Below are 15,404 nucleotides of genomic sequence, written 5' to 3'. Positions count from 1 at the left end.
AACATTTATTTAACTTGTCCCTTTCAAACTCCACTTGACAAATTAAAGCCCGTTAATGAGCGTGCAGTGAATCAGCCCTCTTACCTACATGTAACTTGTGAAGAGGGTCGTCCGATGGCAGAACACGGTGGGCAGCAATAACGTTCGACAGTCATGCTGTGCATGCGGAGGCTATGTCTGTGAAAGCACGTAGGCACTACAGCGGCATTGCGCTCCTAGGCCAAACCCCGGATCATGCAGGTGCAATGGCATTCGTATTTCCCCCGTGAGTTTGGCTGCCGCTGGAATACGGTTCACTTGCTGCATTCTGTTAGGCGTCAAAAGACTCACATTATTTCATTGGCCCACATTCTCACAACATGATTATAAGCTTGATTAGCACACAGCCACCTCTATCTTTCCCACATCGAGCGCGGCGCCCCAGGCTACTCCTAACGGCGCACCGGGGTGCCGTGGCGCACAGTTTGGGAACCACTGATCTAGCACCTTGTTGGGGGGGGGGCACAATAGCTTTAATACAGATGGCAACAGACTTTCCCTTCGTTCATTCTAAATACACCCTATGTTTTCAATGACATGCAATGTGTTGAGTGGAACTCAACATTTGAAGACATTTGTGTTTTTTAGCTTTGTATAACTAGATAGCCCCTCTAAAACATTTAACTTGCGTTTATATCCTCCCACAAATACACTTTTAATGGATGTAGCCCACATTTCTGTAACTAGGTCGAAGAAGCATGCTCTGAGATACCCAGGCGATCCTTCATAAAGGTTCAGGGAAAAGCTAGAGTACTTATGGTAACACTTCAGTGCTATGGGTTCACTCTAATTTCTTCAACCCTTGGTATTTACTGTAGCCTGACTCAGTCCATCAGGTTATTGGATCACACATTTCAGTTTTCACTCTGGGCCCAACTGCAATGCATCAAGACAACTTTGTGCTTACTGCTGCCCCCTCGTTTCATTCCAAAGCTCAGCTTTCTGTACTAGCCAATTGTACACCACTCTGCAAACAAAAATCTTTCCCTTCCATTTATCCGTGATGTTAATGCATGGTTGGTAGACCCCATGTTGTATGTACCAAGTTGTCACTCACAGGTGTGCGCACAACTTTGCCAGATGCTGCCAAGAGCAACCGCCCGTCTTTAAAAAGGAAAGCAAGGGCACACATTCTCATCACCACCATTGGGATCATAAACCAAAATAATACTATATACAGAGTCCTTTTGAGCCCTGTTTCTCTTTGATTCATCCCAGACTTACTTGTTAGAATTTCTAGACTCTTGGGCAACACACCATAAAAAGACATAAATCTCAAACTCCTTTCTCTGGTTCCAGCATAAATTAGAGGAAGCAGTACATGAAGAGTGTAACTATAAGTCACTGGAAACAGACTTGCCTTCCCAACATAACAGATAGCTTCCTTAGGGATCCACAATATCTCTAGGACAAGGCGAGGAGGGGAGTGGTTCTGCATACATTTCAAGGTGTTCATTGCAGTATATATGATCTTTGAAACTTATGCCGCAAGTAGATAAGCGACTTTGTCCCCAATGCTTAAGTACCTGTCTTTTTGTGAACAGTAACCCTAGGGTTATGAGCCTCCTTGCATCCCCGGAAACATTAATAACAAAACCAAACCGAGCTATAACACAGTCGAGTTCAGAGGGATAACTTGCCATCTTTGTTAACGTTGTTATAATCTTGTTTCAGTATTTATTGATTTGAAAGCACAACCACACCAGGTGTAGAAAATCTGCATATGTGGCTTTGCATCTAGATCTTAAGCCATCTTCTATAACCCTGCTATCGTCTGGCAAGTGACAAGTGGTAGTTTCTGTGGAAGAACTTAAAATGTATTATACACAATCTGCTGCTGGTTGAGAAATCACCGGTCGGCACACAGCAGTAGGCCCAGTCTGCTTCTGACATTGGGCAACGCGGCTTAAGGTTCCATTTGTCTTTCAAGAGGGCTTAATTGTTGGAACTTTGGATTGCATGGAACTGCATATTTGTGTGATGAGGCCCTGAAGGGTTTTGCCAGCATGCAGTAGTGCTAGTGTCCTGATTTGAGAGTGTTTATCTGGGAATGTGGAGAAGGCAGCCCTGCATGTGGAATGCAGCTTATAACAGAAACATATTACTAAGGTATATCGAATTCCCCCTGCTGTTATATAGTTAAATAAAATCATCCTCTGGGAGAAATCACAGAATCTCGAAAGTTTCAGTGTGTGTAGCTACACCTGTGATTTCCCTTCCCAGTTTGGAATGAACTTGGGTTGATACAGGAGCAGGAAACTGGGTGAATATTAACCCTTTGCCCGCGGCCGGAATGCCGCTCCTGTGCGGCACATTCCAATCGCGGGCGTGGTCATGACGGCTGGGAGCCGTCATCAGCACACGAGCACTGTGTGCCATGATGGCTCCCAGCCGTCATCAGCATCGAAGGGGTTAAGTCGGAGTTCTACTGCGCATTTTCTCCTATGCTAGCACAGTGCAAATAACTATCAATTTCAGACCTTTTGTTCCTGGTCAGTGAATTGCAGTGCAATTGGTGACATAAAATCTTTCTCAGTTATGGTTTGTGGTAAGTTTTGGACCAGGTTGTACTAGTTATGAGCTTATTGCACATGGGTGCAAAGGTATTATCTAAGCCTAGGGTGCATGCCGGCCTAGGTCATTTCAATCAGCAAGGACCTTAGTATGGTAAAGAAATGTTAGGGGATGTTATTAAATAAATAAAAGAACAACACTTTGATGAATGAGATGCTTGAATTAATCTTAGCCAACGGCATTTGCAATGGGGCGCATTCCAGTCCATCGTTTTTTCACACACCATGGCCATTCTAAACAAAAGCCCATCTTATGCAAAACAGTACAGTCCCTGTTCCTCATGGGAACAGTGAGTTTTGAACTGCCGGGCGAGGCACTCTCCAGAACGGCCCACAGCAACCCCAGACCGGGTTTGCCCTACTTGGGGCAGGTCAGCAGGTTTTGCAATACTTGGTGCTTGTCAGCAGTGTAGCTTGAATCCTGTGGTACAGAGAGCACAGGAGACACGTTTAAGCATACCGATCGCACATAGCTCATCATTTGAAACAACAGCAAAGGTATGGATAGAATGCTTGAACCATTCTCAGAAACTGACAATTGCTCTGGGCCACACTCCAGTCCATCATTTTCACCCACCGTGCCACTCTAGACAAAGGCCTGCCTTACGCAGTTCAGCGCCAACCCTGCTCCTCGTGGGAACAGTCCATCCTGAACTGGCAGGTGACCCCCATGCCAGAAGGGACCTCAAGCAACCCTGGACAGGTTTGCCCTACATGATGATTGTCAGTGGACTGTAGCTTGAGTCCTGTGGCACAGTGAGCATGGGACCCATTTCTGGGCATACCCATCGCTCTTAGGCTGTCAACTGCTACAACAGATAAATAAAGGACTTTATTTGGAGGGGGGATCATTTTCATCAATATTGGTTGCTTGTCTGCCAGAGAGGGGCAAAGCAGATCAGTGTTTAATCGTACCTCAACACTGATGATCGACACACCATAGCATCTCCTATTGTTTGCAACTAGATTTCGGGTAACTCCGTTATTTCACTTACTCCATACATCACATAACTGGATAGTCAAGGGGACCGTTCACCGTATTGGGAGTAATAAGGCAAGACATTTACTCCAAATTATATTAAGGTCTGATTCTTCCCGATATTAGGAAATGGGTTATCCTTGGAAACTGAGATAAAGGTCGCCTAATCATTTGCGTATAACAATGTGAGAAATGTATGGTCTGCAAAGCTGAGGGTTTTATAGGAGTAATGCCGGGGCAGTCTTTATGCAAGTGGCAGTAGTGTTAGGGAAAATAAAATTGGACAAAGGAGCACCCTTGACTGGTGCCTTATATGATCATGACTGGGTCAAAGTAGAATGCATTTGCATGAAGGCTGGCAGTGGCACAAGTGTAAAGCTATTTGATCCAATTAATAAAGATAATGGCGCTCCTATTGGTTAGAATATGAACAAGCATTTGCAATGCAATAGGTCTCGCATTACTGAAAGTTTGAGCTATTGCTGTTGCAAACAATAATGCAACGCCAATAGCTCAAACTTTCAGTAATGCGAGACCTATTGCATTGCAAATGCTTGCTTGTTTGTGTGTGAGATGGCCTTGGAGGTGGTAGCCGACCCTTCACTGGTTCCCCCAGTAAACAAGGCCTTTCACAACAAACACACAGGTGAAGAGAAGGCAGCAGTGATCACACACCCAAAGACTGTTCAAGCTTAGGCTCAACAGACTTGGGTAAAGGTGTTTGCCATGTTGACTTGGCCAGAAAGACCTCCCCCCTCACACATTCTGAAGGCCCAATGACTTCAAGCGCAAAGGTTTTTAGGGAGCCAAAAAGAGTGAAACACTAAAGGCCAACAGCAAGCTACCGCCCTTTAATATAAACAGATATACTCTTTACAGTAATCTTAAACACATACAGAAAGGAAGGCAAATTAAAATTAACTTTTAGTTCAATATTGTGTTTATTCTGATTATATTTTCGTATTTCATCCATCCCAAATTCTTTTAAATAATGAATCAAGATCTTATTGTATCTAGTTGCCTACACATGTTTCACTTTAACAAGGATTCTCAGTTCTTGGAGTGATGCATCTATTAGTTAAGATCCCTGACAAGTATGAACCTCTTTTTTAATATGTCTTCCCGTATCCGGACCAAACTCATTTGGGTCTTTAGTTAAAATTCTGACTTTGTGTCAGAACGTTTATATACATCCGCCAATTGCCCTTAACTCAAAACGTGAGGTTCAATTCTTTTGATTCTAGGCGCTGCAATGCACCTTTATGCTTTTTTGCCAAAAAGTCGCTGGCTGCTCGATGCAAAAAACTTTTTCTGATATTTGAAATCCTTCAATATAACATTATGCACTGAAGCACAACTGTTTTGCCGTAGAACGGATGATCAAATAATATACTCTTCCTTAGCGCATTACTTCCAGTCTGAATGGCTTATTTAGAGGAAGAGCTGATGCGGATGCCATCCGATGCAAACAGTATGTACCATGGGAGATTATTATTGCATTATCAATTGCACACGTTGATGCTAAAGGCACTCTATTTTAATATGTCTAGGTTATGCATAATTTTCAGAAGTCTATAATTCATGTTTTTACAGGTATGTTTTATGCTGAAACAATGTATTTACAGCCTTGACCCCATCCACTTTGAACTCAGCAACATCTATAGGGGAGTGAAGGGCTAGGCCGTGCCACAGGGTGAACGGGAGAGCAGTTTAGTGGCGCCAGAAACCAACACCCTGCTACCTAATATCAACTCTGCCAACTGACGTAGGTAGCTGCTTCCTCTTCCGGTTCACGCAATACTCAACCAACCCTTTGCAGCTAGTCCATTGTGCATCCGGAGTGGCGTTGGCCGAGAGGAAATAGCTGAGCAGTATCGTCATCAGGTCACCCCCAAAACTAACCGCTTTTGTGCAAGAACAGAGTTCGCAAAATACAGACCACTCTAGGGGCGCCCCTGGTACATGACAGGACAAAACCCACTTCTCACCCAAGTTCCTCAAGACTAACAGTTATATGAACTTGACCATATATTTCACCTGCCTGTCATATGATCTGCTATGTCATTCTAGGCCTTACAAAAGGTCTTACACTCATAAACTCATACAGCCACTCACACGCCGAGTCAATCACCCAAAGATGTACTCACACACTTACTTACTCACCCATGCAGTCAGTAACACAGCCTCCTATTCACCCATAGTTGCATACACACCCACTTAATTACTCGTACAGGTACCAACACATACTCACCTATACAGTCACTGATGCAAGCACACACTCACCCATACAGCCACCCTCACATTCACTGACACACCCATACAGTCACTCATGTACCCCATCTCTTGCCTATACTGCCTTTCACATACCCAGTTACTCCTGCATATACCACTGGCACATCCACTCACCCACACCGCCATATACACACTTACTCATCCATACAGCCCCTCACAAACTCACTAACCCATAGTTACCAATCAACCACCTGTACAGCCACTCACATACCCACTCACACACCCATACAGCAACTTTGACACCAACTGACAGACTGACACAATCATTCACACAACCAGTGACTCATCCATACATTCCCTGATACACCTAATCATTCACTTACACACTCAGTCACGCACCCACTGAATCATTCATGCAGGCAGTCATACAGCCCCTGATTCACCAATAAACTTTGGTATATATATTTTACACTCATAAACGTTTTAAGAACACTTAGTCGCTGGATGAGGTAATCAGTGATGTTATTTGAGATGTCATCAGTGATGTTTCTGACCATATCATGAGTAAAGTAATATATGAGGTGATAAGCTGTGCATTGCGGGGGTGCAAGTTATAGTTCGCTCAGCTAACCAGAACTGCTGATTTTCACTGGTTTTGTACGAGGGAAACCTGAGTGTAACCATAACGTCCTTGTAACCTTTGTTTTTTCAGTGAATACATATATATATAATGTGTTTTGTAGATCAATGTAAATTTGGATAGTGTTAAATAATGAAAATGCACTCGCTCAGGGTTTGATGACGCTTTGATTGCCATGGCAGCTCTAAAATGCAAACTAAAATGTGTTACGGAGTTGATCACATGCCAAAGAGGGCATCTCAGCCTACAGCACCCCCTCTAAAAAACCTTTCTTTGTCCTTCTATTTGCTAGTCAACTGCCTAATTCTACATAAAATGATTAAATGGTGTCCGGATATTATAAAGCAGAGCTACAGTGAATATTGCAATGGGGAGCATAGCGTTTGTGGACACTTGCAAGTGCCCCTCGCCAGCCTCATGTAACCCACTATCTGGAGTCTCAGAGAATGTGATCAACCATTTGAAAGGTCCTAGAACAGGTACCCTTCATGATCATCTGAAGGGAGCTTATTTGAGCTCTGAAGCCTGTTTAACTTGTGGCTTTAACAAGCTGAACTGATTAAGTTACAGCTGATTGTGTAAAATGTTTTATTTCCTATCAGGACCTGTGCCCTTGCAGTCCCCATCCTTTATATAGTTGGTCTGTGAAAGGTTGCAAAGGTATGATGAAAATTACAGAAAATTCTTAACTTGGAAAAGATGAAAACACTTTATTGGCAATGAAGAATCCCTTTTTACAGCTTCCTTGCACCTTTGAAGTCTTTCTGTAATAATAACAAGAATCTATGAGCAAGCCACTCTGGGCAGAATGCTGTCTGGACCCAACAGTGAAGTAGAAAGGGACTGACACACCACCTACACTCCTAGCATCTGTGCACCAGCCCATTAGTTCAAGCAAGCCTCCCAGTCACCCTGCAGCAAGAACTGGAGCCAGAAATTATGTAGACAGCAAAGCAAGATGGGAACATAAAGCTTACACCCTCTTCTCCACTAGTAGCAATGGTCATGTTTGGTAACAGACAAAGCACCAGCAGATGCAGCAAGGTCGAAGACAGGAATCGCACTGTTCAACTGAAACACACTGTAAGCCTTACAGCACACCAGTTGTTCTCTAATAGGCATGTAAATCAATGCACTCATCAGTTCTTGAGTTCTTTGGCTTGTGATTCTCTATGCCAGGAAGAGAAAGACTATGCTATTGTCTGTTTCATAGACAACAAAACATTTGAAATTCCTCTGTTAAGCACTTGCTGTAGTCAAATTGTCTACGTTTCCATAATTATTAACTACACTTGTTCATTCTTGATTTGCCTTAAGTTGTATGATCTGTATTGTATAGGTTTACTTTGTATGATTATTTTGTAATTGCCTTTGTATTGTTTGCTATTGAAAAACAGTGGCACGTTAATAAACGTGCCAATAAAATGACACCATTGATGTAACCGCTACCAATTTGTAGAGTTGCTTATATTCCAGCATGCTAGATTAGAATGACTTTGGCTGCTCTGCTAGAATAATTGAACATAAACTATCATATAAAGCACTGAGTTTTCCTTGTGATTCTGAGAGACTTTTTGTAGCGAAAAAGTATGCCTTTATTTCAGCACAGTATCCGGTGTGGCGAAGCAAGTGATTTGCTAACAATTTATTATTTAGACACAGACTTCAGCTTACAAACGTAATAGCTAAACTAAGGAGCCAAGTACTGCTTCTCATGTGGTTACTAGCATAGTCTTCACCTAACACAGAGCAGATTATTTTCCACTGCCATTAGCTTTCTTCTCCCCTCTCATCTTCCCCTGTTACTTTATTTTCTCTTATGTTAAAACCTATGGACAAGCCTGTAGAGCTGTAACTTGTAACACTGTCTTATTTTTTGCAGACCATGCTCGCCATCTGACCAAGTCCATGATGAGGAAGCCCACGCGGGACCGACTTGTTACTCACCGAGACGCAGACATTGCCAGCTTTGTCAGCTTTGTCACCAAAGACTCCATTCAGAAGTCCTTGCAGGTTTATTTGGAAAGACTGAAGCAAAGAAAGAGTTAAGAGCAAGGACTCTGACATATTATTTGACCACCAAAACCTCATGGCACCATTTAGGGATAAAGGGTGGAATGACTGTTGATTTTAAAATTAATCTAGGTTATATCTCGTCCTTGACTCTTCATATAATGGGTACACTGCCTGTATCAGCATTTGCTCTTTTATAGGGACACACACCTCCCCAACAAGTACATACTTAAGTGTATTACCCTGGTTCCTTTTTTTACACAAATACACACTCACACTTGTCACCATCCTGTTTGTTACTTATACTTAAGCTTTGTGAGATTGCGCTCAGGTCGTAGCGCAACACTCATGTTGAATTTCATCTCAATTTTACACTGACTTTTTACAAGCTGCTGGTATTAATCTAGCACCTTTCTCTTCTCTTGCACGAAGATCTAATGCTCTTTTCCTTCACTAGACCCTAAACCTATCCGTGACTTGTGGTTTTCCACAGAGCTTGTATAGTTCACCCCACCTAACTTTACACTAAGGCCTAAATCCCAAAACCAGGCATCTTGAGAAAATGCCAGGTTTTCAACTAGCATTTCAGATTTTGCAAAAGTGCCCTTTGCTCCGAAATGTTTTATGCATTTTGAATTATGAGTCTGAGCGCTTGGTTACTAGAGTTGTGAATAGATGTGTTTTGTTAAATTTGTATCCTTTCTCAGTAACTGGTAAACCCTCCGTTATTATATATTTTAGTCCTTGTGCTCTGAAATGGATCTGCGTGTTGGCTTCTTCAGTTCTTGAGGGTCAGAATGCCAGGGTGTTAGACTTTGAGAGCTCTGTGTTTGCATTGTTACTGTTTCTCATTATGATGCATAAAGACCTGGGCAGTGCATTTATAAGTTTGCCTCTGAATCCTTGACATTGTCAGGCATTTTCATCTGTGCTGCTGTGAGCGCTGGTATCTAATTAGTAAAGGTGGGAGTGCTGATGAATATTCGATTCTGAAGGCCACGGATGTATTACAACCAGTGTCTGTATGAACCTGAAGTCATAAGAGTTTTAAAGACCAACGTTTAAGTATTCATTCTTGAATAACATTTGGAATCTGATTTTTTTTGTCTCAGATAATTAATAAATCATTTTTGGGAGACACATCTTGTGAGTTCTTCTATAATGTAGGTTGTAAAACTGCAGTGGTAACCAAATTCTTCCTGAAAATGTTCTTACAGAGGTCAAATCAGTCCATAGACCTACACATGCTTTCTCAAAATTCTCATGCCCTGTTGCTAGCGATGAAGGTATCTCTCGCTGTTTCTTGTATGCAGAAGATTACCAATCTCATCTGGAACATCACAGAGAGTATATGCATTCGAATATGTAAAGAAAAGAATGAGCGGGCTCCATCTTGCCGATGTACACCCTCATACCACCACTAGCCTATCCATCTCCTCAACTGCCTAAGTGGCCATACTCTGTAAGGACACTGCAATGAGAAAAGCTGCGGGTTATGTTCAGGGTTTCTGTTTTGTCCTTTATAGTTTGGAAATGTAACACATTGTATAGTTGCTTATTTCCAATCATATCGTATTCAGTTCAGGAAATTGTGTTTTGGCATATTTGACTAGACCAGCAAATCGAAGGCAACAATACTGTAATGCATAGTTTCTAGAACCACATTGTTAAATGATGCCTTTGTTAGCCTTCCTAGCTGAAAAAAGCATGATCTGATTTTGAGATGACATGTTTAAATGTCAAAAGCAAAACATAAAGTGTTGTTAAACGAGGTGTTCAGACACAAAGGGAAACCGATTTGAAAAAGAAAGTAAGTTGACAAGTAGTCTGTTTTTAATGAAGCAGTCATTTGAGGTTCAGAGAGAAGAGAAACCATCCTTCAGGTTTTTGAAAGAAACCTTAAGTTTGCGTAGGAGAGCAATATATAAAAGGTATTGTAGCAAAAGCGGAACCATCTCTTGGTCTTATGTATTAGTGGTATCCAAATTCTTCTTAATGAGTCATTATCCACCCATCTTGGATCCATGTTTTCTGGAAGGAAGAAGTTTGCAAATTAACTATTCCATATTTTTATATATATAATACACAAGTTCTTATGTAGTGAGAGTGAGGGGAAATTGATAAATATCTGAGTTTGATCTTTAAGATGGAAAAACAATTCATATATATATTGGAATCATCAAGTTAATAAAATAATCTCCCCCCCCCCCCCCCCCCCCAACTAATAAACAAATAGACTATACCTCAATAGAGGATTAGATTACTTTGAACTTTTAACTAGTAGCCCTTCTTGTAAATGGATATTACCTAGACCTTGTAGCCAGGATACAGCTTTTTACACTTTGCACTGTTCCAGAGTTTCAGAATGATTCTTCAATCTAGCAAGTGGAAATATGATACAAAGTTATTGAAGCTTGGGAAATAGTTTCAAACAACCAACAAATTAGGCAACCGTTTGGAACCTAGCATCTATATTCTCTCTACCACGGTAATACTTATGATAATGGCATTCCACAAACAATCAGTTCTGTAGCAGAGGCAAATTTGCCATAAACTAAATACATGTCCAACATTAACCATTCTCTTTAATGTATGGTCAAGCATTTTCACTGGAGACTTGTATGGTCTATAAGTAAATATTTGTTTCAGTTGAAACTTCTGGCCAACTCTAAGAGAAGATCACCAGTTTTCCAGCACAACTGTAGAGGCAGAGCTTGAAGTATAGGTTGTTTGAAAATAGATGATTTGTGCATCGGAGGCATTTCTTATCTCCTAAACTGAAGCAGTATTTGTTTTGTCAAAACACTTTGATAGATGAACAGTGTTCTGAAAAGTTGGAACTGCACTTGACAAGCAACAATCTTGTCTATAGACCGGGCAACAATCGGCTCTACGCTCGATCACTATCACTGTGACATGAACCTTTGATTGACTGTGCCAGGGCTGCATACCTACAGAGCTCAGCACTAGACTGGATTGTTTACTTTCTGAAAGACCATTGTCAGTCGGTCTGCTATCACCCTTCTCCCTCAAGGTCCCGTTTCCTGTGGAGTGCCCAAGGGGTCTGTCTCCCCACCTCTTCAGTCTGCACATATGCCTCCTTGTATGCTCTTTGGTGAAGATGAAGATCTACATCTGTGCAGACAATATCCAATTGCTCTTTGCTCTTGACAGTTCGCCGAAATCTGTACTTGCCTTTCAAACACATTGCTATTTATCCAGGACTGGATGAATAGCAACCAGCTCAAACTAAATGCTGAAAATCTTCATTACCAGCACCAAGCTCTATCCAGGGAATCCTAGTTTCTGACCAGCAGCAATGGGCTTTCAGGTCCTCATCCAGATAATCATTGCATTAGTGATCTCTAGGTTAGACTGTGCCAACTCTCTCTACCTGGGTCTCTCTGAGGATCACAACCGCTGGCTACACCTGGTACAAAACCAGGCCGCCAGGTTGATCTATTGTAAATCTAGGAAATGCCACATTACCGCCTTGATGAGCAAACTGCACTGGCTACCAGTATAACAGCACACAATATTCAAGACTGGATGCATAATTTTTTAATCCCTACATGGCAAAAGCCCAGCATTCATTTGAGCTTGCTTCCAAAAATACATACCCACCAGCAATCTTAAGATCCTCTCATTTGAATCTTCTTGCCTTTACCTTCTTTAAAAAGAAGAGACTCGGCTGCTCTAGATTCACCATACTCGCCCCATGAATATGGAACTCTGGCAGCAGAAATTGGGATGATCCCTGGCTACATCAAATTTAGACAAGTCTTAAAACCATGGCTTTTTAAATGGGCATATATGACTAAAACTGCGGGCGCCATGTTGTGGTTCTGTTAATTCAGCACCATCAACCACCAGGTGTACGTGCACTCTATAAATGCTTATATTGTAACATAACATTGATATTTCAAAGATCCTGATGTACAAATTGTAAAGCATATGCTACCATGTCATTCAACCGTTATATAACTGACGTCTCAGAAAAAGCCATTAGTTTTTTTTTTATTATTTATAATAACCCTCCCCCATCAGCCTAGTTGGTGGCATGCTTCATCATTGGTACCCACCTAGGATGGCGAGTGCATCTTACATATACTACAACTCCAAATTATTTCTTGTGATGTGGTGAAATTGCGTGAGTTTTAAAACTACCTCCAGGATATCCGCCTAATGGGATCAATTTTAATAGTTGATTCCTTGGGTAAGGTTAAAACCGTTGTGGCTGTGCAGTGAGAAATTAGTGGTCTCACACATCCTGGTGTTTGATCGACATGTTTCAGCTAACAATGCGTGCTGATTGAGTCTCAGTGGCATTCTTCAGGACAAAGGTGCTTGGGACAAAACCCTATACAGACAACTCGTAATCATTAATGCATTCATGTTTGGGGTGGTTTTTCTATAACTTGCAATTTTTAGCCAACGTCTTGTAGTATCTGAAAAGATTGATCACAGCGAGACAGACATTATGCATAAAACATGGAAGATTAAAAACACTGATAAAGTTAATGCAGAGATAGCGCAGCGTGAGTGTGTCGTGCACCATGCTCCTCATGCAACTGGATAAGCGCTTCCAGTTTTGTACGCACTTGTGTTGTATTCAAGAGGCATGCAATTGTATAACCTCTTATATGACTATGCAATAATCACAACTCATGCCATTTCCAGTGTGTATATTCCTTTAGAAGGACAATCTCATTTCAAAGTGCTCCTTTCCTTTCATTTGTCACATTCCACTACTTGCGGCAACGAGCACCTCTTGGCACCATGTGCCCATTTCAATCAGCCTAAATTATAACCACTAGTGTAATCAAGCAGAAATCGAGTGTTGCGTAGCAACTCAAGGTATGTGTGGCCCAGGGCGTGGGGGGACGTTGGCTCACCCCCTTTGCTATCGCATCACATACATCTGATAGTTATTGGCAGCACAATCCCAACTACGCGTCATGCCATTCATGTGTAAGTGATAAGAGAACCAAAAATATGTGAACAATTCTTCAGTATTCCACCTGCTTACATTGCTGCTGACTAGGGCAACATGGATCCGGAGGGAGGGGGTGCCAAGGGTTGCCACACTTTTGACAACTTACAGTCCAGTTTCTAATCAAGTGACAAAATAAATAAACAAGCACTGGCACATACTACAAACAGGGAAACTGAACTGGGAGAAACCCCTTTTCTCCCGCAAGAGAGCGAAGAGTCTGAAGGATTGTCTAGTCCCTACACGCCCCAAAAGACATTCTGAACAGAGGAACACTGTGTTTTGAATAGCTGGGGTCTACCTGAGTAGTGGGTCATTACGCTTCTTGGAATTGCAGCGTAAACTATCTGAACCCAAAGATGCTGCAGCTTGAACCTAGAAAGGTCTGGAAGATAAAGAATCCCATGAATTGCAATTCAGTGAATGTAATATACATGATTACATGACCTTGCCAACTTCGCTGTGAAGGAATGACCAGCAGGAAAGTCGAAACCAGGCTCTGCGAACATTGCAGCAACATGAGATGCAAGCACAACACCATAAGGATGACAGACCATTTCCTAAAGGAAGGTAGTCAGTAGAACCTACAGAGTCACCTTTTTGTGAAAGAACAGTGATGGATCTACTGCTTGTTGACCCAAATGACATCATACGTGGAACGCAATCTCCATGAGTTAGACAGTTTAACCCCATCCCCCTTCCACGCACAATGACCCCGATGAGAAAATTAACCATTAATCTTTGAACCCAAGGGCCATGAGAAATAGTTTAGGAGCAGACGTCCAATCCATGCATGGGTGTTTTGTCCAAGATTATTCCTCTGGGATGACACTATGAATAACGTCTCTCTAGTTAACACGGTCCTTTAATTTTTGGAAAGGTTCTTAAGATTTGGCCTTAAGGCAGTTGGGTTCTTTGTCCAACTTTTTACTTTTCATACGGAATACATCCCAAATAATAAACCACACGAGAACTACGGAATAGACTAGTTCTAGTAAGTATGATAAGCCATTACACTTGATAAAGATTGTCATATTCTGCATGTAAGTGGTTCCTCATTGTGCTGAATTATTATTGATAATCGGATTAATTCCTTCCCTGTTGCAAATAATGGACCTTTGATTTTGTGTGGAATTTTTACACACATGCCCTGTCTTATAAAAAAAAATCCCCTTTTCTCGTCAGCACTCCTGTTACATCTCACATGGGACCTAAGCGCAGTGAGCCACCCATCCTCTACCCTACAATGTTGCCAACATGCACCCCAAGGGCATAAATAAAGTGCTATGACTGCCCGAGGGCAAAGCATGTCACAACCATATTCTGTGTGCAACTTATTTTTACCAGCAAAGTACTGTAGCCCCTGCTGGGCCTGAACCACCCAAGCCAGTGGTTCCCAAACTTTTGACTCCTGAGTACCCCCACTGAATCACTACTGGAAGCTGGGGACCCCCAAGCAATTTGTACAATTTCAATTCCCAAAAAATTAAAACAGTAATTCGCAGAAAATACACAAACAAGTACACACCAAAATACTTGCATTACTAAAGCTTTTATTATTTTATATTGAAAAATATGCAAAAGTGCAACATCTACAATCCAACGATAACTATAATAAGTTATAGTTATCGTGATAAGGGGCAGCGAGTGGGCAGTCAGGGGGGGCGGGCCGCAGGGGGAACAGCAGCAGGTGAAACGAGTGGAACAGAAGGCAAAAGGGGCACAAAAACAAGGAAAAAACGAGTGACACAGAAGGCAGAAGGGCACAAAAAAAGAGTGGAACAGAGGGCAGAAGCGCACAAAAAACGAGTGGAACAGAGGGCAGGAAGGCACAAAAAACAAGTGGCACAGAGGGCAGAAGGGCACAAAAAACGAGTGGAACAGAGGGCAGGAAGGCACAAAAAACAAGTGGCACAGAGGGCAGAAGGGCACAAA

General features: G+C 42.0%; 1 protein-coding gene across 1 annotated transcript in view; it reads left to right on the top strand.

Moving 5' to 3' along the window:
- Positions 1-9,616, top strand: part of ECI1 (enoyl-CoA delta isomerase 1) — a 94,144-nt gene extending 84,528 nt beyond the window's left edge. Inside the window, exon 7 of the mRNA XM_086941378.1 lies at positions 8,346-9,616. Within this exon, the coding sequence (XP_086797504.1) occupies positions 8,346-8,512 (167 nt within the window). The 3' untranslated portion in view covers positions 8,513-9,616. The remainder of the gene's footprint in view (positions 1-8,345) is intronic.
- Positions 9,617-15,404: the final 5,788 nt, after the last annotated feature.

Source organism: Lissotriton vulgaris, chromosome 10 (assembly GCF_964263255.1).
Source record: "Lissotriton vulgaris chromosome 10, aLisVul1.2, whole genome shotgun sequence".
Lineage (NCBI taxonomy): Eukaryota > Metazoa > Chordata > Amphibia > Caudata > Salamandridae > Lissotriton > Lissotriton vulgaris.
Note: the sequence above shows the minus strand (reverse complement) of the source record. Positions and strands in the feature narration are given on the sequence as shown.